The 27,074-nt window shown below is 33.8% G+C and overlaps 3 protein-coding genes across 7 annotated transcripts; all 3 read right to left on the minus strand.

The window, feature by feature from the left end:
• Positions 1-670: 670 nt before the first annotated feature.
• On the minus strand, positions 671-6,522 carry LOC146933180 (MACPF domain-containing protein At4g24290-like). The gene is made up of 7 exons (XM_085704914.1): positions 5,880-6,522; positions 5,077-5,315; positions 4,372-4,573; positions 4,215-4,292; positions 3,944-4,127; positions 3,383-3,549; positions 671-1,578 (listed from the first exon to the last, which is right to left on the minus strand). Exons 1-7 carry the CDS (start codon positions 6,153-6,155, stop codon positions 871-873), a joined length of 1,854 nt encoding a protein of 617 aa, XP_085561040.1. The 5' UTR covers positions 6,156-6,522; the 3' UTR covers positions 671-870.
• A 5,833-nt stretch (positions 6,523-12,355) lies between these two features.
• On the minus strand, positions 12,356-17,267 carry LOC146933181 (putative amidase At4g34880). 2 transcript variants are annotated; one of them, XM_085704918.1, is made up of 5 exons: positions 16,526-17,267; positions 15,755-15,966; positions 15,049-15,285; positions 13,415-13,607; positions 12,356-13,320 (listed from the first exon to the last, which is right to left on the minus strand). In XM_085704918.1, the coding sequence occupies exons 1-5, from the start codon at positions 17,066-17,068 to the stop codon at positions 13,315-13,317; spliced, it is 1,191 nt and encodes a 396-aa protein (XP_085561044.1). In that variant the 5' UTR covers positions 17,069-17,267; the 3' UTR covers positions 12,356-13,314. The 2 variants fall into 2 exon arrangements, with proteins under 2 accessions (XP_085561044.1, XP_085561043.1); XM_085704917.1 differs by having other exon boundaries at positions 12,356-13,314; positions 16,526-17,225.
• Positions 17,268-18,099: 832 nt separating this feature from the next.
• LOC146933182 (putative amidase At4g34880) lies at positions 18,100-26,968 on the minus strand. Of its 4 annotated transcripts, none has more exons than XM_085704919.1 (8): positions 26,093-26,968; positions 25,699-25,770; positions 24,717-25,567; positions 21,611-22,184; positions 20,588-20,799; positions 20,169-20,405; positions 18,861-19,053; positions 18,100-18,759 (listed from the first exon to the last, which is right to left on the minus strand). In XM_085704919.1, exons 3-8 carry the CDS (start codon positions 24,779-24,781, stop codon positions 18,370-18,372), a joined length of 1,671 nt encoding a protein of 556 aa, XP_085561045.1. In that variant the 5' UTR covers positions 24,782-25,567; positions 25,699-25,770; positions 26,093-26,968; the 3' UTR covers positions 18,100-18,369. The 4 variants fall into 4 exon arrangements, with proteins under 4 accessions (XP_085561045.1, XP_085561047.1, XP_085561046.1 ...); XM_085704921.1 differs by having other exon boundaries at positions 24,717-25,572; positions 26,093-26,174; XM_085704920.1 differs by lacking the exon at positions 26,093-26,968 and adding an exon at positions 25,881-26,045.
• Between the last annotated feature and the right edge of the window lie 106 nt (positions 26,969-27,074).

Consider the following 27,074-nt stretch of genomic DNA (forward strand, 5'->3'; position numbering starts at 1 on the left):
AATGGTTAGTAAGTAACACGTGAAGCCAAGTACAATTATTAATTAGGACTTAATAACATCACTTGATTTAGTCTTCTTATACTTTATTTCTTTCTCTTTTTCTATTTCCTTTTTTCAAACAAGAATACACACTGAATAGCAAAAGAAGAAAGCTATGCATTGAGAAGAGTCTCCAAATTCCAATCATCAAGGTTATATTTCAGGCAAGAGAAATGATATTTTGACAACCACTTTTTGACAACTTTTGGACAATTTTCTCTCTCATACTCACATTTGTTATCCTCTCTCTTCCTTTTTCTCTCTCCATTGTTTTTGACCAATAAGAAGTGAGAAAAACAAGGTTGTCAACAAAGTTGTCATCAAATGGATGTCAAAATATCATTACTCTTCAGGCAAGCATGTAGTAATTGATATGATCACGTTTACTTTTTTTCACTTTATCATCTACCCTTCTTTGCTTTTCCTTAAAATGAATAATAATGCATTAATTTTCTGGCCAAAGTAATAATGAGGTAAAATAAGCACACAGATTATCATAGCTATGCTGCCTGGATCCATTTTGATTTGCAGCATAATATAGTGATTAGCCTATCATTACAATTCGCCCTTTTCTTAACATTTTTTACAGTATGTCAACGATGATTATTACTGAAATCCCAACACTAAAATATCTCCAGAACTAGGAGTATATCCTAAATTTAATTCTTCAATGCCTCATGTCAACAGCCACTCATTTTGTATACTGTACTGTACAAAGCCTTTTGAAAGGATATTTACATGTAATATGTAGATTAGAAGAAAAAAAATTAAGCAACACTAAATGATAACCACGGTGATCTTATCACTTCAGAATATAGTAGCCACCTAGAATCACCAATAATCCAACAATGCAAACTTTACCTGCAATCCTATCTTACCACCCTCAGTGACAAGCTTAGCAGCTGTAACCAACCAATGGCCAGGAGCATCATGAGGGCCACGTAAAACCTCAGCTGTCTCGACGTATTTAAGTAGTTTACTCGAGCGAACAGGCACAGGTGGCCCGTTAGGATAAATGCCAGAGTTAAGTGCAGTTGGAGCCTGCTTTGGTGGAGCAGCAGCAATACTATGCTGTGTGAATGAAAATGTTGTGCTCAAATTTGTGAAGAAAGATGATTTTCTTGAAGCCTCTGGTGCGGCGCCCCACTCCGACTTCCGTATAGTACAATTAGTTATGTGAGTAAAGAGAAGACGCAGATGAAGCACGTTTTTTGGCCAACTCCCTCTGATAATGAGCTGTGCACCAGTTACAATGTAAACACCTCCGCAATCATTCAACCAGTTAGGGTCATGCTTGACGACAGCTGTGCACACATTTGAGAATCTCTTCCATCTGACTGGTTCTAGGAATTGGTTACTGGATTCATTTTCATCAGATCCTCGCCACATAGATTGTATGCTCGGGGTTGAGGCATCTGAAGAGAGGATCATCTTGTTTGGGAGGCTCGAAAGATGATTTATATGTAAAGCAAGTCTGTCACTTTTCTTGCCCTCTAGGTACAAGCGAAGGCCAACCACCGGTTTCTGTTCACTTACCACCTGCCATTTTGTACAAAATACCATAATTAATGAACGAGAGAATATAACTTACCTATAAAAATGAAAGGTCGTGCCAAGCAGATAAAAGAAGAGTGGAGGAAAATAAACAGAAGTGATAAATCCCTACAAAGTTATGCAGCACATGTCATGAAGAAAATTGAAAGAAAAAAATATACAGAATGAGCTTCTTGGCTCGTAGATGTTGGAATTATTATTATTATTATCATATTATGGCATGTTGGAGTTGAATGCATTTTTGAGTTCTCTCACCCAAAATATCACATCCCAAAATCACCAGAGGCAATCAGAAACTTACATGAAGTCCAGAAGCACATGATCTACCGTAAATCACGACTCCGTCCCTCAATATAAGCTTTTTTTGGAGAAAAAACAAACTGCCCATTTTATAAACCCCTTTTCAAGTTACTAGATATACATTATTTTTTACAAAAATAGCCCAGATTATTTAAAAACTCGAGACAATCATTATGTGAAAAAACATAAGTCCCAGCAATTTTGCTACGTCCATACACATTGGTGACAAATTAGTGCAAATTTGAAAAGACTGCCTAATTAGTGCAAATTTAGGGACGGAGGTAGTATAAATTATCCAAACTATACACTTCATCATTCATATAGCATTTTGCCACGTCTAACGCAGCCAACGGCTTCAGCTATGGTACTTTGACTAGGCACTAGCACCTCTTATTGGTTGAGGCACACACATCCGGTGCCTTAAGCTTGTCTTTCTGGTTCAGGCAATAGATGACCGTAGTGTATTAATCTTAGTGATATTGGTAGCTATTAAAAACCCAAGAAAAACCAGTATATTCAACGTGTGATGATAAAAGGGGTAAATTATTCAAAGTGCAGAAAAAATAACTAGTTGATGGGTCGTAGGAATTCTTCATAAAAAAGCAGCTACAGCTTTCAAATTGAAATTCTTAATCAGTTGTGTTTGCTACGAACAATAATGGCTTGAAATGAAAACATTGAGATAAGGAATCAAGACAATGTTCTATTATATAAAGAGAGTTGTTCTCAATAAGCCACAAGTCACAAACACATATATATTGTAATACATATTCACAAAGAGGATTTCAATAAACACATGATCATGACACTACATGACTAACCATCTTGAATTTTGTATTCACGCATGCAGGACAGTTGTAATACAGTCAATATAAAAAATGAGCAGTTTCATTAGTCTATATACGAAAGACATTTATATAATGAAACCACTTGATATATAAATAAAAGAAAATATATTTATTTATTTGCAGACAATTAACTGAAAATGATAAAACATGCAACTGTAGGACACTACACTGTATAAAGCATACAACAGCAAAGTTCAAATTTGTCAGAACGCCTTTAAACCTAAACTTCAATACTTATTAGAGTTGAGGAAAAGAGGATAGAAAATGAAGGGAAAAAAAAAACCGAGAATTATTTGAGAAACCAACAATTCTTGATCACTTAGTTGAGGGTTCTGTTACTACATCATGAACGAACTATCCCATTAGCTTAAACTGATAAGCGACGACGCAAAAATGGTTGGACATATATATCTAAAAGGCAGAAGGGAAACAGTAGCTGAATAAAAAATCTTCTAAAGTTATACCCCCAGCTATATCGCCAACCATACATACGCGGAGAAAATCTTGACACTAATTAAGAGATAATCTTGTCAAAGCAAATAATAAACTCAAACATAAGAGACAACTAAGAGTACAGTACAGTTCAACACATGGAATCTGAATGCTTGTTTACCCAAACAGGAGAGTTTAGCTAACAGTACCTCTGTAGAGCTAATATGAAGCTTTGGACCCAAGCAGCAGAATTGCAGTGAAAGGGAAGAGGTCTTTCTCCGCTGATGCCTGAGAGGCAGTTCGCAAAACATGGGCGCCCATTGCCTTGGAATTTGAAACTCTAAAAAATATTGCAAATCTTCGGGAGATGGCTTATCTGTAGAGAACACGTGAATCAAAAGTTTTTCGGACCTTAATAATAACAAAATGAAAAAATGATACTGTGCAAGAAGTGATTGCTTGGAAATTTCATGTACAGAGAAGCAAAGCACAGCAAGGATAAATCAAGAGTCCAAAACATATTAGTTTTTCTGTGGAATGTTCAATAGACATCCACATTTTGTACACATTTAGAAGTTAAATGAGCATCTTGTGTGTTTATGTTTATGGACTAAGCTGAAAACATTATGTTGAACAGTGTAATTTTAAATCCTGTTCCCTAGTTCATATTTTGGAGCTTATCTGCATCACTGTAAAAGTTTACAATTACTAATAAACCTAAACTGGGTATGGATAAATGAATTAGACTATAATGAGCGAGAAGAACGTACAGCGCAAATATAAATTGATTGCATGACTAAGATAGCCACTTCCAGGAATTCCAGTCAGAAGCGAGGAAATCGGAACAAACTTGAATATGATCGCTTCAGGATTCGAAGGCACTGTCTGAAGCCAATTTGAGTGACTGTGCTTGAACACATCTCCTCCTCTTTTGGAGCAAATAATAGTGAGGCCCTGTTCCAAGATAAAGCAATACATTATGTTCGCAAACTAGGAATTTCGCTTATTCAAAAATGCGAATATTTCTCATTGTGGGCTTACGTCTTTGCTAGATGTTTCTGAAATACTGGTAAACTGTGTGGTGTTTGATTGCATCACACGGTTAAAGACCTCTGGGACCTACATATAGAGAGATTGCATCAACACTAAGCAGAAACAAAAAATTCATATTGAGGTTACAAAAGATGAAGCATAGTACCTTATGTTTGCTATCTGCCGTCTTCCTCTGTAGTGAAGAAGGGCTTCTTACATCTGAAAATAAAAAATCTCCAAGATCCTCTAAATGCCTCCTGACATCACCGGGAGGAATCTTTGATGAATGTTTTTGTTTGACACAGATTACATCTTGACCTCCAACAGCCATGCCTACCACTATGTGAGTACCATATGTCTGGATGAACCTGCCTAACAAACTCAATCAGCATCATATACTCAACAACCCAAAATTACACATCATTCAAACCGGAAACTTCAGTTACTATGCTACATTGTTTCACTTACAAATCATTCTAACGGGAACGAATAATTTAAATTGACTAAAACGTGTACTATTAGAGTGTGTTAAAACTTAAAAGTCTGTCCACAAGGTAATTTGAGCCTTGTGCCGAAAGAGTGTGTTAAAACTTAAAAGTCTGTCCACAAGGTAATTTGAGCCTTGTGCCGAAAGTAAGAAGAAATCAGATTCTTTTATCAATTGGTTTTTTCTTCGTTACCAAAAATACTAAATCTTGTAGGGATGGTTAAAATGATTGAAGCACACAAGCAAAAAAAAGGTGAACATATTAAATTCAATTCAATGTCAAGAGAAGTAATGGAATGCGGAGACATGTTTATTCTACATCAGGAAAACACAGGTCACATGATCTGTTCATCTATCAAACATTGCAGCCTAGTGTTTGTTTACCTAGACAATGAAGCTGGATCCCACTGAGCTGGAACCGATTTCTTTACTTCCTCTTGAAGTACAAGCGGAGAAGCAGTCAAGTGCAAACAGTAGAGAGAAATGAAATAACCATCAAAAGCAAGATATTTGATGTCAGCGGCGTCACGGAGCCAATCACCGCTCATATCAAAAAGAGCATTAAAATAGCCAGAAGGAATTTTTCCTTGTACTGCAGATTTTTGATTCAGCAACTCAGACATCTGCAAGGAAAGAAAAATTAGATATATGACAATATGCACAAACAGAAACACATCAAATTAGACACCCAGATTTCTTAATCATTGATATATTTCAAACTATTCAACTTCTTATATAACCAGGGTTTTTAAAACAAAATGTTATTAGAATATGAATTTCTGACAACAAAATTCAACAACTTTTTGAATAGTTAACGCAATTTTCAAACGTGTCTAATGAAATGGTAGATTATATTTGGTCAATATATATTTAACCACAAATTTAAACATGATTAACCTCAATTCTCAACTTTTCAAATCTACCAAATGTGTGAACTGCATTAACAATTTAAAAAGTTGTCTAATTTTGGTGTCCCAAATTTGACATTCAAATAACATTTCTGCTTGAAAATAAATCTTGTGACATCAAAGTTTTTGTTTTTGATATCTCTGCGACCGCAATACAAACAGCAATCAATCATCAAGCACATTTAAGTATGATTCTCATCAATATCAATAATTGAGTTTACAACAATTTAAAAACATTGCTTATTTAAATACTAACAGAGAAAAAGAATGAAAATGAACCTGATTGAATTCAAGTACATCAGACTTAAACCGAATTCGATCCCCTTTATCACACCGAATATTCTCCGAAACACCTTTGATTACAGTAGCTCCACCAGCTCCAGGAATCAAAATATCCCTCTTATTTTGTTCATCAAGCACTACCAACCTCTTACTTTTACTATTACCACCCCCACGAATTCCCTTTGCAAACCTTAACCTAAAATCACTAGCCAAATCAAACCCTTTACCCAAAGATTCCAATGCCACTCTCTCAATACCCTCTTCCACCTCCATACTCAAAAATGAAAAATCAGAACAAAAAAACAGGTAGATATAAAGAGAGTGAAACCCTAGTTAATCAATGTATGGTTAGGGTTAAAGGGTCAACGAAAGGAGTTAACTTTGGTGTTTTTTGCTGAAAAGGGTAACATAAACTGCGGAGATTTTGTACGAAATCGAAATGAAAGTTCGAGGAAGGTGGTGAATATTAGATCGGTTTAACGTTACGTAACGTTAAAGGTAAATTTGTGTTTTGTTTTGTTTTGTTTTGGTAAATTGTTGATTGAGGAATGGAAGATAAGAGGGTGAAGTGAAGAAGATACTGGAAATGGAAAAGAGTCGTATATTTGAATGTTTGAGTTTGACTGTGTCAGTGATATTTGTGAAAATTAGAAAGGGAAGACCATAAGATGAAGCACTGATAAGAATCTTTGAATATGACATTGAACTACTATGTTATGCTATGTATCAATCAATGAACGTATTATGTGTCAATCAATGGGGGTTAATAAATGAATGTTGACTCAATTGATAACGAATAGAATCATGTTTAAGTTTCGTTGTCATTTTTTTGAGGGATTTGTGTTAAGTTTTGTTGTAACGTAAGTATCTCTTTAGCGATGATCGATTAGTAGCTTTGTAAATGCTTCAATAAGGCTTGTTTTGATCCTAACGAATCTCCATTGTTTTTAAGGTTATTCTAATCGGTTTCTTTGGGGCATTGGTTAAGGATACCAAAAAGGAAGTTATTACTAAAAAAAAATAATTTTTTTTTTGCTTTTTATGAATTGATTACACAATTTCAATATAATAAATACTATATAATTTTCTTTCTAGTGTCTTTAACTAGTATCCCAAGGCATCCATTAACATTTTTCTGGTTTTTATTAAAAAAAAACCAAAAAAATCAATGGCGCCATAGAAGCCCTAGAATTAAATGATTTGAGTCTTTTTTTTTTTAATTATATTCAATTCAAATCTAGCAATGAAAAGTGAAAACTGCATCAACATAAATTTATTGAAAGAAAACTCTACTATATTAGTCGTTATTAGTCAACTTGAGAAATTAGTCTTCGTAATTGTGCTGCGGAGTATTAGTTTCACCCCAAAGAAAATGTGTCTATCAATGTTTCAAAACAGGTGGGGTTTGGCATGGGAAAGGGAAGTTGTTTCCCTTCATGGGAAAGTTTAACCACAACCATAGATTTAATAGTTTTTTATTCGGATGGCTGAGATCTCTTACTTGGTAATTGTTGTGACTTTTTGATGGTTATTGTGTAACAAAAAAACCGACCCCACCAAATGATTAATCCAAGGGTCCTCATTCAGTGTTATCATATTCCCAACACATAATCAAACTCGTATTTGTGCCCAGTTTTCTTCATCGTCCTCACTCTTTTCTTCCTCCTCTATGGTTCTGATTTCTCAACCACTATCACAGCCATGAAAGCTCAAAAGAGCTTAGAAGAGCAAAAGGAGCAGTTGCGACCCAAATAACCATTCAGCATCAGTTGGAGGCTAAATTCCTCAACAGAGGATTTCCTTCGTTCAAGATTAATGGATTCTGCGATTAAAAAAAATTACTGGATTCTTCTTCAAAACTAGAAAAAAAGGGAACGGACTCTCTTCAGTCTAATTTTTCAATACATTTTTTTTTTTTATCAAAATTTAGGGATCTAAGATACAGCAATGGAAATTGGCGGTGACAACTCGTAAATTCCAATTCTAGCCACTCATTGAAAAACTAGCAATTCCAATTCTAACAACTCGTAATTTTTTAACTCAGTAATGGATACAGTTTTAACAAATTAGAGTTTATCGATTCATAATCAATCATTAAAATCAACACCCTTTTCTCTTTCATGGAACCAATCACCACCAACAACCCAACTAGCAACCACTGCTGCTCTCTCCTTCTATTTGTGACATTTAGTTTTAAAGAAAAATAAGGTTTCAATGGCAGCAGCTTTGGTGAGATTTAGTATGGGCACCATGGGAAAATAAATTTTAACCATTAGATAAATGAGAAACATTGATCTTATCATGGTCTCTCCACACTATATTTTTTAATTTTTTTTCTATCTTCAACCATGAAACAACCCAGACAAAGCTTTAATTAATCCATGAATCACAAGAAAAAATTAACATTCAATTCAAGCAACACACAAATCAAAGCCATGAAACTCTTCCATTAACACATTTTGGGCTTCTCTTTCACTGAATCTATTTCAATTGGTTTTTTTTTTTCCTTCACGAATTAATCGATTTTTTTTTAAGAAGATTATTTGTTATCACGGTTAGTTTTTAAAAATTTGTATATCTTCATCTTTGATTTTTTTGACATATTTTGGGTTTTTTGTTTTCCTTCATGTTTAATCATATCACCATGAATGGTAATTGGATCTGATTTTTTTATTTTATTTTATCATTAGGAACACGTTGAAAGATAGAAAGAAAAGTGAAAATGATTTTGGTTATGAAAATGGTTGAAATAAATGAATCAATTTGAAACCCCAATATTCAATTAAAATTGTGCAACACGTTGTTAAACAAAAGAAAGAGGTGGAAGCAAAACAAAAAGGTATCCCAAATTCTGGAATGAAAATGAGAAGATACACGTTGTTGAAGATGAACAGTATGGATCTCATAGTTTGGTGGTGGTGGACAATGAGGAAGATGAATTGTAGAGGTTGAAGATAAAGTGACAAAAATAAAAAAATCAAGTGTAGAGAGACTATGATAAGATCAATGTTACTCATTTATCTAATGGTTAAAATTTACTTTCCCATGGTGGGAAAGAACTTCCCTTTCCCATACTAAATCTCACCAGCAGGTTTAGGATAAACTGAGGGTGGGATTTAGCATGGGAAAGGAGACTTGTTTCCCACCATGGGAAAGTTTTTTCCAAGCATTAGATCAACAAGGAACACTGATCTTATCATAAGCTCTCATCATTAGATTTTTTTTCTTTTTTACACTTTCTTCAACCTCTCAACCATGAATGAAAAAACCCAAAAGAAAAATCTCAATAAAGTTAATTTATCTTCTCTATTCAAGGGTTTCCCTTATCTCTCTCCACAGTCCATACACTAATTTAGTTTTTTCTCACCGGTGGCTTCTTTCTTCTTTCTTTTTCTCAGTAAAATCATGTTTAACTACTTTTCTCTCTTAAAACATTCATTTCATGGAATTTCTTCTATTCTCATCTTCAATTCAATAACTCAAATCAAAATAAAAATCAAACCAATTTGAATATTCTCATCTTCTATTTGTGAAATGAAAGCTAGGTTAATGGGGGAAAAGTGATGGTCAGGAATTCATTATTTTCTTTTGGTAGAATCATGAAAATATGAAAATAGAAGATCAGAATAACGAATAGAAGATCCAACAAATAGAAGATGAGAATTCATTGTGAAAGTGGTGAAAGCTAGTTTAATTTCCCAATTCTTCATTGATCGATTAGAAAAAATTTCAGATCAAGGAAAGAAAAATATTGCAGATCTGAACAAAAATAAAGAGTGTAAAAAGAGAAAGGAAAAAAATATGGTGAAGGCAGTCCATGGTAAAATTGATACTCCTCTTTGATCTGATGGTTGAAAAAAACTTTTCCATGGTGGAAAACAAGTCTCCTTTCCCATGCTAAATCCCACCTAAACTGAGATACCGGAGCGGACGGAGAGAGAAATGAATGTTTGCATTGTGAAAGAAGTGCCTACACAGTAACACAACATTAAAAAACTAGTTTCATTTTTATTTGTTTTTTCCTAAACCGGTTGTCCACTGCCACCTGTCATGAAAAATGGGACTTTCCCATGGTGGGAAAGAACAATCCATTCCCAGGCTAAATGCCACCTTCAAAACATAATGGATTTCTGTCAACTCTACTTTGGCATGTGTTTGCCTTTTTTTTAAGAAAAAAAGTTGTAAACTTTTCTCTCTCATTGGACTTCACCTACTATCCGTTTACTTGTTCGTACTATTGTCCAAAATAACAACAAGATGCAACATGCAAGAAAGGGAAGAGGGACCCACATGTGATAATGACGTTTCATCCCATGCTTTTACCTAAAATTATTTGAAACTCGTCCCTAATCTATCGACTCAATTAAGATGGTGAGTCAATAAACATATATTATTGGTCACTACTTTTTTTTTTTAAGGATTTATTGGTCACTACTTATTAGTTTTTGTACTATAAAATTACATAAATTAGGCATGTCTACACAAAATCACATAGTCTAATTTATTGACTTAAACATAATTACATGTTCTATGTAAAGTTAGAAAGGAAGGAATAACCAAAAAACTCTTTTGACTCTAAAAGCATTTTTTTCTACTTCTAGGCCACTTGAATTGTAATATGACTTGATTGTATGCCTTATTAGGTAAAAAGTAATATGAACTTAAGTTATATTTTGGCTCTGTTTGGTAATAATAAGCTATAAGCTAGCTGATAGCTGAAAAGGTAGCTGATAGCCGATGACTGATAGCTGATAGCTTATAGCTGAAAAGCTCACTTTTTAAAAATAATGTGTTTGGTAAAATTAGTTGTTGAAGTGGCTGATAAGTATAAAATGACATTAAAGGACATGTTTTTTTTTAAGTTACACACATTTTTTCTAATGTATTTATTTTTTTAATATTTTAATATATGATTAAATATGCTTTTGTTCCCTATAAATATTCAAACTTTTGGTCTTAGTCTCCATAAAAATTTCTTCAACTTTTAATCCTCAAAGAAATTTAACCGACAATTTTGATCTCTGCTTTTATGAATCTCAAAAATAAGAGGAAGGAGGAAACAAAATGTGAGTTAGAATATATAAAATTTTACAACGTACAATAGGCCAGTTATTTATTGTTTGGTGTACAGTAGGCTAGTTATAACAATATATATAAAGCATTTCTTTAAAAAAAAAATACATATATATATATATATATATATATATATATATATATATAACGTTCCTTAGAAAAAGCGTGGCAGTTTTTTTTTTTCTTCCTTTAATGGAAAAAACGTGGTAGTTATAAACATGAACATGGGGTAGTTGTTTTATTAAAAATAATTAATTTAAATTAATAGGGTTAAAATTGGAAGAAAATATAAAAAGCTACAAGCTATAAGCTCAAAAGCTACTTGAAATAGCTTCTCAAAAAAAGCTATAAGCTCGTGAGAAAAGCTTGTTACCAAACACATCACGTTTTCATCCAACAAGCTTATAAGCTAATCCAAGAAGCTATAAGCTAGCAATTTTGTGTTACCAAACACAGCCATATTTGACTATTGAGTTTGTTTGTTTAAGATAAGTTTTGATGTTTTTTAATTAATAATATATCTTTTTTAGTGTCTTAATAAAAAATAAAAGGCACACATATTTTTTGTTTACTCTTTTTGAAAAGGCTAAGTCGGCTAAGTCTTTTAATTTCTCTTGTATCTCTTTCAACGCGTGTTTGAAAAAAATTGGATTATTGAGGCAGAGATTTTGGAAGTAATTATTGGCGTGTAGGTAGAAGTCCCTGAGATATACTCTTTCAAGCCGATGCACACAAGACCCAATATGCTGTGGCCCATCCAAAAACCTAAGATGATTTCTTTTTCACCATCTTACCCTTTCGCGCACCCAACTATTTTTTTTTTTTGCATTATAGTAAAAATATGTTTTAAATTATATAATCTGAATCATACACACGAACACAAACACACGAACATTCACTCGTTTCTCATTCCTGAATTTTAACTAAAGTAAGTTTTTTTAGAAGGAAAAAACTAAATAAAGTAAGTTGAACTGGTTAGGTTTAAGGGGAAATAGCATTTGTATACAGCACCAAATTGTATAACCAACGCCAACTTGTATAACCGATTCAATAAAATGATTATTCCACTAACTTACTGGTTTGGTTTAAGGGGAAATAGCATTTGTATACAGCACCAAATTGTATAACCAACGCCAACTTGTATAACCGATTCAATAAAATGATTATTCCACTATGTTCGATAGTAATATCAAGTCATGAATTTTGTTAAAACCTTTTTATTCTGTGGTGTGACATACTCGTAGATGTGCATAAGTAACTTTTACAAGAGAGTTTAGACTCTGATTAGGCCACCTAAACATGATTTTGAGTGTTCACAATCATATTTCGTATGAAAAGAATATGTTTGTTTGACCGTCTTAAACCATTATAAAGTTCATTCCTAAAGGTATGAAGAAATATGAAATGTAAAAAATATTTTTTGGAGGCAAAAGATATTGGGGGATCATTACATTGGACACTGATGGAACTCGTTGTTGTACACTGATGGGGGGCTAAAATATTGAGGATCATACATTGGACTAAGAGCATCTCCACAAATGAATTAGCCATCATGAGTCTCCTACATATATGTTGTTCAACACAAACATACTTTCATCTAATGTGAGAATCATTTAATTTACTCGCACATGAAACACCAACACTCATCAATCATCATTATAAGACAGAGTTACTTCTGCTGGGCGAATCCAAGCCACCAAGCGAGGAGAGACAAGAGAGGGAGGATTGTTAGTTCCAAAAGTGTCGGAGAAAGAACTCACCGGAGAGAGTTTTAGCCATGCTGCTTTGAGGACAGGTTTTATGCTCATTGAAGACGAGGTCATTCCTTACACACCAGACCATGACCACCACAATAACACCATGCTTAGTGAAATGTAAAATATAATTCTACATTAAGTCAAAAACTAGAAACAGTTTTATTTTAAACACATCTTATTTTTTCATTTTATACAAACATACAAAAAAAAAAAAAAATAGCACTAAAGCATTACTACAAACTTGCAACTTCCAACTTCCTAAGGGGTGGTGGCTTTCTGATCAAAGTTGCTTGCTCAAATGAATAAGCAATTTCAATCAAATTTGGCTCTGACCCTTTCAAACCTCCAAAACAAATTCCAAATGGCTTACCCTTTTCATATCCTGCTGGAATAATGATTCCAGGATAACCTCCAATAGCAAGTATGCTACTAAAGGACCAAAAAGGTGTTACTACAGCATCAAGTTTATTTCTTTTCATCAGTTTCACAAACCCATTTTCTGACCATCTTGTCATATTTAATAATGCTTGTTTTTCAGCTTTACCAATTCCGTTTGTCTTTTCAGCCTGCACCATGACATCTTGGCCATACTCCATTTTCTCCTAAAACTTTTATATAACAATTAAGATCCTATCGTGATAATATTAATTAATAAATCCAAAAACAAATAAACAAAAGGAATGTTCTCATATATACACTGACCAATTTTGGGTGTTTCTTGTTGAAGGCTATCACATCTGCCAAGCTTTTCACTGGCGAAGCAACCAAGTCTTTGAAGTATGCGTTCACGGATAATTTGAATTCAGACTTCAAAGCAATCTCTTCACTTTGACCACTGATAATTTCATCAATGTTATCAATCGTCAAATTGTCTACCAAAACTGCATCTCTTTGCCTGATCATTTCATCAATGTTTTCAGTTAAAAGAGTTGTTCGCCGAGAATGAGAAATTTAGGATGACATGAATCCAAGGAAAACTGTCATTTCTTTCATTCAAGATTGATGACAAGTTTATATTGTTAGCATATCTGCTCTTCTGATTAATAGCATTGCAAAGCTTCAAAGTAAAGTTGCAACTTTGATGAGATCACTAAGACAATTTTATTGTTAGCATTGTAGATCTACAATATGCTTCAGTAGGGGTGGGCAAAAATATCCAAAAATTGAACTGAACTGGTTAACCGAACCGAACCAAACTCAATTAATTGAACCGAACCATCACTATGAAATTGAAAAATAAATTCTTTTTCTTGCTCTCTTTGTTAGTTTATCTGCTATGAAATTGAAAAATAAATTCCCAATAATAATTATTAAAGCATTATCTTTTGAAATGCACTAATCCTTTAAAATATAATTTCCATCAAAATTCTGATGTAGCAGATAGAAGCACCGGACTAAACTAAAACTAAAAAAACGATGATGATTGTATTGCTGGTATAATTTTACTTTTTGAGTTGGATTAATTTATATATTCTCAATTTATTTTCATGCTTAATTTTTAATTTTCTAGTAGTTTTCATTTACATCAAATACCACTGCAATTTAGATGTCTGACAGCACTCATAACTAAAATTTTGAACCAAAACTAAGTTAAAAAGTTTCATGTCTTTTGACACATGAATCACGTCGTCCCTTATTTTAGAGAAATTTAAAATAGATCTCTAACATTACTAAACATTGATTAATTAAGTCGCTCTATCAATTTCTTTCAATTAGTTCAACTTGATTATGTGGCACATTATGTACCTAGTTGACAAAAACTTCACAGCACACAATGAGACGTAAGGGACCACTTTGCAATGCTTCTATATTTAGCAAAAGGATAAAAAAAATACATTTCGGTTCAAAATTTTAGTTTTGGTTCGGTTCGGTTAATAGGCAAGCAAACGGTTAACCGAACCATAACTTTGGTTCAGTTCGGTTAGTGTCAAACCTTAAACGGTTTGATTCGGTTATTCCAAACCATTTCAACACTTCAGTTCGGTTCGGATCGGTTAATATGGTTAACCGAACCATGCCCACCAGCTTCAGAGTTATGATTTATTTAATACCCAAATTATATCAATCTTCAAGTTGTTGGAAGATAATAGCAAACACCTCCAAAAGGATTGTCTTTAGGCATCAAAGAAAAATAATTTTGGCTGTGATTTCTTATATATAATTGTGGACAAAGAAAATAATATACATTACAATGAATACAAAATAACTTAGAAAAAGTGATATCTCGCCATGTGCTGCACGGGTTTTAAATATTAGTATATATTCACATATGAGACTTATTAAAGCTTCATTAGCAGTATTAGGACTTGACAAATAATAGTTTTAGACTTAGTTACCTTAACGTGTTTAGGTGTAGCTTGAAAGTTTCAAGCATAAAAGTGTCATTTCCAAAATTGTAGTAGTGTCTCACTACTCCTAATCTTTTTCCTCTTAGTCCATCTTTCTTTAGAAATTGAGCATAGCCACCTTTTGGGATATACTTTGATGCTTCAATTGTTGCGTTATCAAAAGTGTCAATGCCTGCTATGGTTTCAAGAACATAAGCAGCATCTGATACAGTCCTGCAAATTGGCCTGTACAAAACCACACAATCAATGTTACACATTTATTATAGCAAAATGTCTTTTGACAGGGAAAATGAGTAAATAGTCATTTTAGTCCTTGAAATTATAACTGTCTATCAATTTAGTGCGTCAAATTTACGAAATAGCGAGTTAGTCCCTTACATTGGAAAATATCAATCAATTTAGTTTTTTTCCTTCAAAATTTTCACCACAACCTTAAAGGTTCTAAGTCTGTTTTAATGTAGCAAAAGACTATTTAAGTATGGTGAGTCTGTGGGATCCGACTCACCTAAACTTTTGTATCCCAAAAAAAAATACTATTGAAGTCGATATGTATGTCTTTTATTGGTTTTGATGGATGTTTACTAAAGAAATATTAATATGGAGGGACTACATTGATTGATATTCTTTAATTTAAGTGACTAATTTGGCCATCATTAATCATTTTAAGGACTAAAACGTCTATATATAGGCTTACCCAACTGAATCTTGCCTTGGGCTAATTGGAACTACACCTGCTCTACTAGTGAGACCAACTGTTGGTTTAATGCCCACCACTGAGTTATGGCCTGAAGGGCATAAAATGGAGCCATCGGTTTCAGTACCAAGTGACACAGTCACCAAATTTGCAGCTACTGATATTGCTGATCCACTACTTGATCCACAGGGTTCACCCAATGTGTATGGATTCTGCACAACACAAAATGTGTGAACTCCTCTTTATTTTCTAGAATCATTTATACCAAAGTTCCAATGAGAAGAAGCCATAATGAATCCATGTCTTCAGGCCTATGAACAAATCACTTAATATTAGTGACTATATTTTATTTTTAATAAAGCACAACCCACGGTTCTCTAACTTAACACAGAGTTATTACAAAGTTTGATTTAGCCTAGTCTGGTTCCACACTTGAACTTTTCAGAATCATGTATGTGTTTCGTGATTTGACTATAAATTGTTATGTTTCGCTTCCAGTTTGAAATTGATGTCAGTCCCAAAATCAATTTTATCTAAAAGCTAATATTGTAGCCTATGCAGTGACAATCAATTCTCAGATTTATGGAAATACACGTGTGCGCGCACACACAAATTATGATTGAAAATATATACATTCTTTGTTGATTTGCAATCAGGAAAATTTGTAATTACTTAGTACTAGTAGCATCCAAATGTACCATAATAAGTAGTAAATCATACAAAATAATCTGACTAAATGAATATATCAGATTCTGAACAGAGGCAAATTACCTTTCCTAGTCCACCTCTGGCACTCCAACCATTAGGAGCTTCAAAAGTCCTGAAATGTGACCACTCACTCAATGTGGCCTTCCCCAAAATGATAGCCCCAGCTTTCCTTAACTTGGTAACAACACCTGCATCTCTTGGCACAACTGATCCAAGAAGTGCAAAAGAGCCTGCAGTAGTGTTCAGCTTATCCTTAGTTGCAATGGTATCTTTAACCAAAATAGGTATTCCATGCAACCCTGAAAGAGAACCTGGTGCTTTGGTCCTTCTCTCTTGGTCAGCTCTATCAGCATGTGCTAATGCATCTGGATTCACTTCTAAGACTCCTTTGAGAACTGGGTTTTGTATATTGATTTGGTTGAGGTAAAACTCAACAAGTTGTCTTGATGTTAACTGTTTTCTTTGGAAAGCTAGTTGGAGATCTTGCACGGTTGCTTCCTTGATTGAGAATTCACTGGCTGAGCCTGAGGATGTTGGTAGCTTAGAGGAGAATGTAACTACCAGTATAAGGAATTGGAAGAAAGAACATGCAAGTGTTGAATCCATGAGTGATATGATCGTGTCTCACATGCGCTGCCCCACGGCATCTAATCTAAATAGTAAATTATGTTTGAAAAGAAATATAGTTTGTTTTTAGCAGCTTGCTTCATAGCCACTCAGTCCGGCTGTTACGGTAACGATCGGTTAAAAGATAAATAGTAAACGGAACAACAAAGACAGGACAACATAACATAAAGCAAACCAACACAACAAAAAATTGACAAATCTTTTGTTTTATATAGACCATCTTTGATGTACAAAATGTTATTTGATATTTTAAAGAAATTATAATTAAGATAAAAAATTGTAGGCTTAATACATCAATTGGTCCCTTAACTTATTTTCTGTTTTCAATTTGATCTCCCAACTATTAAACGTTTCAAAATCTTAATACGTAGGGGTGTAAGGAGTTGGTTTAACTCGATTTAGAAGAGAAAAAAATTCAAACAAAAAAAAATAGTCTATTTGATTTATTTTTGTAATATTTTCTCACAAAATCTAATCCAAACCAAATAAAACAGACTAATTCATTTCAATTGATTTGATATTTTGAAAAAACATCAAATCATTAAACCTCAAAGTCCAGTGATGAGTTTGCTTGTTTCTAATTCATAGCTACTCGCTTGTATTGTCTTACAGTAGCTTTGCTGATATGAAAATCCCTTTTCCGTTTGAATTTTGTTTGGTTTCGCCAAAAAATCATGCATTGTTTGGGAATTGAGGCTAAGGGTTGCTTGTAAACAACGCCCATATTTCTCTGCACAACAATGTGTCTTTTACAAATAGCAAAGTTGTGAGGGATAGTACACAAAGTTAACATGAAAAATCACCTCGGAAACGTGGTGACATGGAGTTGGACTTAAGGTCTGAACACATGTAAAAAGAAAATATCATTCAAATGAAATGGATCTTTTCTTTTGTTAGTAGATGTCTAGAACTCTAGATCATTCATGATAGTTTGACAGGTTAAGATAATGTGCATTTTCAACCCTATTTTTTCTAAAGAAATTAAGCCAACTTTGAGCAGAGTAGTGAGCTTAAGTGAAAGACTAAAACTAATGATTTGATAACTGTGAATAATGTACTAGTAACTGTTTTACTACATCAAGTTGTTAGAAATAACAAATCTGTCAAGGGAAATAATTTGTGTTGAAGCCATCTTATTTGGTGAACTTCTCAACATTAATGGGAGATGATCAAAAAGCCACCTCTTATTAGAAAGCCACTATTTGAGCAAGCAAATTCACTCCAGGATAAGCAATTTCCAACTTATTTGTGTTGAAGCCATTAATGCTCAAGATTAATGCTCAAATAATTTGTGTTGAAGCCATCTTATTTGTAATTTTCAACTTCCTAAGGGGAGGTGGCTTTCTGATCAAAGTTGCTTGCTCAAATGAATAAGCAATTTCAATCAACTTTGGCTCTGACCCTTTCAAACCTCCAAAACAAATTCCAAATGGCTCACCCTTTTCATATCCTGCTGGAACACTCACTCCAGGATAACCTCCAATAGCCAGTATGTGGCTAAAGGACCAAAAAGGTGTCACTACAGCATCAAGTTTATTTATTTTCATCAGTTTCTCAAACCCATTTTCTGACCATCTTGACATATTCAATAATGCTTCTTTTTCTTCTTTCCCAAAACCGTTCGTCTTTTCAGCTTGCACCAATACATCTTGGCCATACTCCATTTTCTCCTACAATTTTATACAACAACTCAGATTCTATAGTGATCAATATTAATTAATATCAATTAATGTACACAAATAAATAGACAAAATCACACACATATACCGACCAATTTTGGGTGTTTCTCATTGAAGGCTATCACATCTGCCAAACTGTTCACCGGTGAAGCTACTAAATCTTTCAGGTATTCATTCAATGATAATTTGAATTCAAAATTCAAAGCAATAGATTCACTTGGAGCACTGAGAATTTCATCAATGTTATCAATCTTCAAATTGTCAACCAAAACTGCACCTCTTTGCCTGATAATTTCAACAATGTTATCAATTGATAGGGTTGTTCACTGGGAATGGGAAATCTTGATGACAGAATGTGAATCTTTACTGCAAGAATGTAATGAACTGAATTACAAGTATTCGAGAGACTGTCACTCTACACTACAATTATCTACAATGTTACATACTTACATTCTACTAGTTGTATTTATATCTCCTCTGATTTCTAACTAACTAAACTGCAGTAAGTTAGTTAGTAGTTGCATCTGTTATAGTTCCACATGAGTATCATCCTCCACACCCTTCTTATACTTTCTACTATACGCCTGCTTAATGGGAGGTCTTCGCTCCTTAACATCAATCTTCAAATTCCAACATAGTTTATTGTAAATGTAAATAGGTCTGAAGTATGGTTCTTGTAACTACTTCTTTTCAGGAGCGATAGGTAATGTAACAAAATCTGATTTGTCACCATTCCCCAAATTTTGGACAGTTTAATTGTGTTGGACATACCTACTCTTCCGATTAAGTTATCAACACATGAAGATTCAAAGCAAGCACTGTTGAAAATTGTTCGCCAAATGTGATATTTATACTATATCAGCTTAGTTGATTTGATTTTAAGAGCTCTAGATCACATCATTTAACATGATCAGCCGTGGTTTGTCAAAAAAATATGATTACCAAAAACTGTCATCAGGTTCATTCAAGATTGACGACAGGTTTACATTGTTAACGTATCAACTCTACTGGTGAATAGCATTATATAGCTTCAAAGTAAAGTTGCAACTTTGATCAGATCACCAAGACATGTTATTATTAGCATTGTAAGCTACAACTTTTTGTGAAAGAGAATTCAGAGTTGTGATTTATTTAATACACAGATTATACCAAACGTCAAGTTGTTGGCCGATAATAATAAACAACTCCCAAAGGATTGTCTATAGGCATCAAAGAAAAAATAATTGTCTGTGATTTCTCCTATATAATTGTGGCCAAAGAAAATAATAGACAATGAATACAAAATAACTTATAAACAAGTGTTATCTAACCATGTGTTGCACAGGTTTTAAATACTAATCTATGTATATGAGGCTTATTAAAGTGATAGAACTTGACAGATAATAGTTTAGAGTAATTACCTTAACGTTTTTAGGTGTGAGTTGAAAGTTTCATGCATAAAAGTGTCATTTCCAAACTCGTAGTAGTATCTCACTACTCCTAATCTCTTTCCTCTTAGTCCGTCTTTCTTTAGAAATTGAGCATAGCCACCTTTTGGGATATACTTTGATGCTTCAACTGTTGCCTTATCAAAAGTGTCGATGCCTGCTATGGTTTCAAGAACACAAGCAGCATCTGATACAGTCCTACAAATTGGCCTGTAAAAAACCACACCATTAATGTTACACAATTACTATAGCAAAATGTCTTTTGACATAAAAAATGAGTAAATAGGCATTTTAGTCCGTGAAATTGTAACTGTCGGTCAATTTAGTCCATTGAATTTGCAAAATGGTAACAGTGGGAGTGTGTGTTTGTGTGTGCACCTGAGCGTGCTTACCCAACTGTGTCTTGCCTTGGGCTAATTGGAACTACACCTGCTCTACTAGTGAGACCAACTGTTGGTTTAAGGCCCACCACTGAGTTAAGGCCTGAAGGGCATAACATGGAGCCATCGGTTTCAGTACCAAGTGACACAGTAACCAGATTTGCTGCTACTGATATTGCCGATCCACTACTTGAACCACAAGGATCATCCAATGTGTATGGATTCTGCACAACAAAAAGCACATGTTTGAACTCCTCATTTTCAAGAATCATTCATGCTAAAGTTCCAATAAGAAGAAGGGGATAATCAAGTCATTTCTTTAGGCCTCGAAAAAAAAATTATTTACCATCAGTCAGTGCCTATTTTTCTAATAATGCCTCATAAGTTAGCGAAAAAGGGGTCAGTCTCCATGGCTCTTCATTTAACACAGGATAATTTCTAAGTTTGATTTAGCCTACGTTTGATTCCAAATTTGTACCTCCCAGAATCGAGTTTGGGTTATTCAAACGTGATTTGACTATAAATTGGTGTGTTTGGCTTCTGACTTTGAAACTGATTTCAGTCCCAAAATCAATTATACCTAAAAGCTAAATTTCTAGCTTTTGCGGTAAAAAAGAACCAATTCTCAAACTTATTGACATATACAAAAGCAATTATGATCCAAACTATACAGACAAAAATTGATAAAAATCTTTGTGAATGTATTCAAACATCAATCACTTAACGTTCAACTCACTTTCAACTAAAACCGATTTCAAAAAATCAGTTTTGCCAAACGGACACTTAGCCTTTACTCAATCTTAGGCCAGCTCTGATTCAGCTACATATTCTTTGTTGATTTACAATTAGGTAAATTGGTAACTACTTAGTAGAATCCAAATGTACAAGAAGTCCAGAATAAGTAGTAAACTATAAAAACTCTGAAGAGCTAGTCAAGTACATGCATGATATGCAATGTAATGAAATTTTTAAGAGTGATAGATTTGAATTTAAAAGCAAGACCAAACTCAAATTAAGTAAGTAGTAGTAAATTACCTTTCCTTGTCCACCTCTAGCATTCCAACCACCAGGAACTTTACTAGACCTGTAATGTGACCACTCACTCAAAGTGGCCTTCCCTAATATGATAGCACCAGCTTTCCTTAACTTGGTAACCACACCTGCATCTCTTGGCACGACTGAGCCAAGAAGTGCAAAAGAGCCAGCAGTAGTGTTCAATCTATCCTTAGTTGCAGTGTTATCCTTAACCAAAATAGGTATTCCATGCAACCTTGAAAGAGAACTTGGTGTTTTTTCCCTTCTCTCTTGGTCAGCTTTATCTGCTTGTGCTAATGCATCTGGATTCACCTCCAAGATTCCTTTTAGAACTGGGTTTTGTATTTTGATTTGGTTGAGGTAAAACTCAACAAGTTGTCTTGATGTTAATTGGTTTCTCTGGAAAGCTAGTTGAAGATCTTGCACAGTTGCTTCCTTGATTGAGAATTCACTGGCCAAGGTTTTTGGTAGCAGTAGCATAGAGGAGAATGTAACTAGTATAAGGAATTGGATGAATGAACATGCAAGTGCTGAATCCATGACCATGAGTGATGAAACCTTCCCAATATCTACACTGAAATATTTTTATTCTTAATGATTGTTCTCTATACTTGCTGTGTTAGCTCTGAGGAAAAAAGAAAAGCAGAGAAGAAAGAAGCCAGTGGATGAATTTTTTTAAATATTTGAACTGCATCTGCTGCGGATTTTATGTGCTTATATCTTTGAAAACAAATTTTTATGTGCCGATATGTGAAAGTTGATATGATAAAATTTTAAAAACCCAAGACTATTTTCAAAATATCAACATTAATTTATTGTTTCTATTAAATATTTCTGTAATTTAGTGCTTATATCTACGAAAGCAAAATTTTATAACTCAATATCAGAAAGTCGATATGGTAAAATTTTGAGCACTCAACTATTTTCAGAATATCAATATTAATTTAACGTCTCTGTTAAAATAAACTCAATGCATCATTGTGTTAAAATCACAACTTTTGGTTTGTTGTTAAGCTCTAAAACATTACTACTTCAAACTTGTAACTTCCAACTTCCTAAGGGGTGATGGCTTTCTGATCAAAGTTGCTTGCTCAAATGAATAAGCAATCTCAATCAACTTTGGTTCTGACCCTTTCAAACCTCCAAAGCAAATTCCAAATGGCTGACCTTTTTCATATCCTGCTGGAACAATCACTCCAAGATAACCTCCAATAGCAAGTATGCTACTAAAGAATGAAAAAGGTGTTACCACAGCATCAAGTTTATTTATTTTCATCAGAGATGCAGATCGAACAGAGTACACTCCCTCCAAACTAAGCTTCCAAGACCAAGAATCCACACCGTCAGACAACGGGCACTCGCCCATCACATTCAATAAATCAACCACTTAAGTGTTCTCCCAAACAAACAATCTATGCCTCCATATCATGTCCCACACCCACCCATCATCGACCCAAGAGCATATACCACCTACTGACGAGGATCGTGGAATCGAAACCTGAAACAACCTCAAAAACCTCACCCTCAGTGGTACACCACCTACTAACGGTCACAATTTTATCCTCTCATCTCTCACAACAAAACATGCTCTCACTTGATATGCCCTATATATATATATATATATATATATATATATGAGATATACTCATTTACCCAGTATTTTTCCTATGTTTCTTTCTTTTTCTTGTTATGTTTTATGAATGAGAAGTGAGAAGAAAACAGAACCAATCAGCTTTTAATCATCAAGGTGTTCAATGATTTAACCATGTAATGAAGCTGCACAAATTGCATACAGGGATCTCATGCACAAAAGGTAAATTTGCAACAAGAAGACCAACCACTCAATGATGAATCACAACAAGCATTAAAAAGCAACAATCAAACAACCAGATAGCTAGAAGGAATCTCAAGTTATCAAGCTATGACGAAACTGAGAGTTAGAAGACTTGTCAAAATATAGGAATGACAAACGTTTTAGTCTCAACTAATACTCAACAAGGTAAGATGTTTTGAGAATTAGGAGTAGTGAAAAATAGAATAGATGATAATTTTTGATAACAAAGTGAGATGTTATGAGAATTAGTGCTAGTGAATAATAGATGAAATCCAAAAACTAAAACTAGATAATAGAGTTCAACTTGATGTCAAAAAAGAACAGACAAAGACATATGAAAGAGCTGAATGCTCTGCATCTTCATCTCCTAGACTCCTATAGCAACTGCTCCTCCCCTAATCATCATGTTCATCAGTAATACTAAGTACATTTGTACATCTATGAGATCACCCTTTGTTGTAGTCATGATCTCTGCATTAGAAAATTTAAACACTCATGAACATGAGAATTGATGCCATAAACACACAGTTACTATAATACGATACAAGATGAGTACATGTTTAAAGATTATAATAAAGAGCTTTTATATTTATATATATAAAAAAATGTTTACATGTTTTCAACCGTATATCACACCACATCGTTCTGATAAGTATCTAAGCACTTGGGGAATCCTCCCTTGAAAGCTAGCTATCAAAGGTGAATAATGAGGCCACTAAAATAGTCCACCAAAGTTTAAACTAATAATCATATTACTGAGATTAAGTTGATATGCGTTAAAAGTGAAAAGAGATGCAAACTAAACAGCCTCCTATTTGGATTAAGCTTATAATGATAATTGGAAAAACTGAAACCCTTTAGATAGGAACCCTGTCATCTATATTTTCTGTGGAATTCACGTACTGTAACCTGTTTACATTCTTTATCCATACTAAAAAATTTCTGTCAGTATTTCCAATTTTCCATTTACAACACTAAACACATAACTTACATAATAAATTATTTCTTATGTTAAGTAGACTTGGGAATCAAGCAACAAGTATACATGAATAGACTAATAAACTAAAACCTCATGGAACTTATCGAACAGTCTGAAGCCATTTTCATAAAGACTTGAAGCCATCTGATCTATTAGTCAAATAGTTTTCTATACAGGGCCATGATTATCAAATAATTAAGTACAGAACAGTTGATAGAATGATGAAAATATTAATAATAACCATGAATATTATACCAGTTTTCCATAATACTATTAAAGATCAAATAACTTACATGACGCTAAGTTGAAAATTAAGCTTCAGATGATAATGGGTCTGATAATCTTCAAAAATGTACATAGAAAGCCTGGTATCATCAATCCATTCCCTATCATTTGTCCATCAACCCAATCGCCCTCGTACATTGTTCCATTTGACCAATTCATAATCCCTCTTCCATCCATTTTATTATTTTTCCAATTTCCAGTGTAGACATCTCCATTTGCAAATCTATAAACTCCATAGCCATGTTTCTGTCCATTTGACCAATAACCATCGAAAACATCACCGTTAGCACATTTCATAATCCCTTTTCCATCCCTTTCCCCTTTTTCCCAATTTCCAGTGTAGACGTTTCCATTTGCAGATCTATAAACTCCATATCCATGCGAAAGTCCATTTGACCAGCAACCATCGAAAATAGCACCATTAGCCCAATTCATAATCCCCTTTCCATCCTTTTCTCCTTTTTCCCAATTTCCACCGTAGACATCCCCATTTGCAAATCTATAAACTCCATATCCATGTTTATGTCCATTTGACCAATAACCATCGAAAACATCACCGTTAGCCCATTTCATAATCCCTTTTCCATGCCTTTCACCTTTTTCCCAATTTCCAGTGTAGACGTTTCCATTTGCAGATCTATAAACTCCATATCCATGTGAAAGTCCATTTGACCAACAACCATCGAAAATGGCACCATTACCCCAATTCATAATCCCTTTCCCTGTCACTTTTCCATCAACCCAGTCACCCTCGTATATTGTTCCATTTGTCCATGTGTACTTTCCGATGCCATGGAGAAGTTCACCCTTGAATTTACCAATGTAGACATCCCCATTTGAAAAGAACTTCTCTTTAACACTACACTTTACAAGAAACGATGAAATCATAATCATAATAAATGGCTACATGTATACGTAATCAAAACGCAAATACAAAAGAAAAGAGAACAATGAATTATATAGAGTAGCTGTGGTTTCTTTGAATATTACCTTCCATCATCCTGCATGACTTGCATTCTTTCACTCATTGAAATTGAATAGAATCAAAATCAGTTCAGAAAGCTGGAACAAAATTAAACAAACTCAAAACTTGGAAGAGGAATAAAAAAAAAGAAAAACACGTAGAATTACAAATGCTACAACAGAAACAAAAAATTGAGATGAGAACTAACTCCTTAAATCAACCCTAATTCAGGGTTTTGTTGATGATTCAGATTCTAACTAACAATGATTCTCATTCTGGGAAGAGAGAGAACGTTAACTGAAATACTAGGGTTTATATTTTCTTACTTTGCATTAAACCCTTTTTTCTTGGATTAAGCTTTCTCCTCCGATTTGAAAACACAAAATCATAACTAAGAAATTATAGAGTAAAGTGGCTTACCTTTTTCCGATGATCTCTTTTTTTTCTACTACCTTTTCACCAGTCTTCTTCTATATATTGATGATGATGATACTTTAGGTTTCATATGAAAACAAAAAATTCACATTATTTTTTCACACAAAATTTAAAAATCTATTTAATATGACAATATGTGCTGCAACATTGTAACCAATATATATATATATATATATGGGTTACAACATCAATCAATAAAGGGTTAAATATGTTTTTGGTCCTTATAAATATACTTAATTTTCGTTTTGGTCCCTCTAAAATATTCCTTCGAATTTTGGTCCCCCTAAAATTTTTCATCCACATTTTTGGTCCCTGCTGTTAAATGGGGTTAACGGTGCTGACGTGGCAATGACAAGCTGTCAATTTTTAATGATTGTACAGTATTTAACAGTGCCACGTAGGATAATCAACAAATTTAATTAAAAAAATAAAAATTAATTTTTTTAAACAAAAAATTTAAAAATTAATGAAAACTTAAATTAGTTTATGTTTTATTAGAACATACTTATATTATCCCCAAATTAACCCCAAATCCATATTAAATTTCCCAAATTTATCTCAAGCTTATTCCTGTATCATCTTCTTCATCGAGCAACACCATCCCCACCCTCGTCAATTCCGACGTCACAACCACTAGCAACCACTGTCGACACCATCATCGACACCACCACCATCAACAACAACCTTCGACACTATTACCAACAACAACCATATGAATTGTATTATCCGTACGATTTCGTCACCATTACCATCTAGAGATTCCGACACCATTACCATCTAGAGATTCCGACACCATTACCATCTAGAGATTCCGTACGATTCGCTCACTCTTTTCTCGAGCTCTCTTGGTAATCTAGTAATCTAGTGAAAGAAAGAGAGAAAAAAAAATGAAACCATGATGGATTCATATAAAACCACGGGTTACAACTAATGGAGAATTTGGAAAATACTATGTTAGGAAAAAATA

This window comes from Medicago sativa, chromosome 4, assembly GCF_051527215.1.
Source record: "Medicago sativa cultivar Bolivia chromosome 4, Bolivia_mono, whole genome shotgun sequence".
Taxonomy (NCBI): Eukaryota; Viridiplantae; Streptophyta; class Magnoliopsida; order Fabales; family Fabaceae; genus Medicago; species Medicago sativa.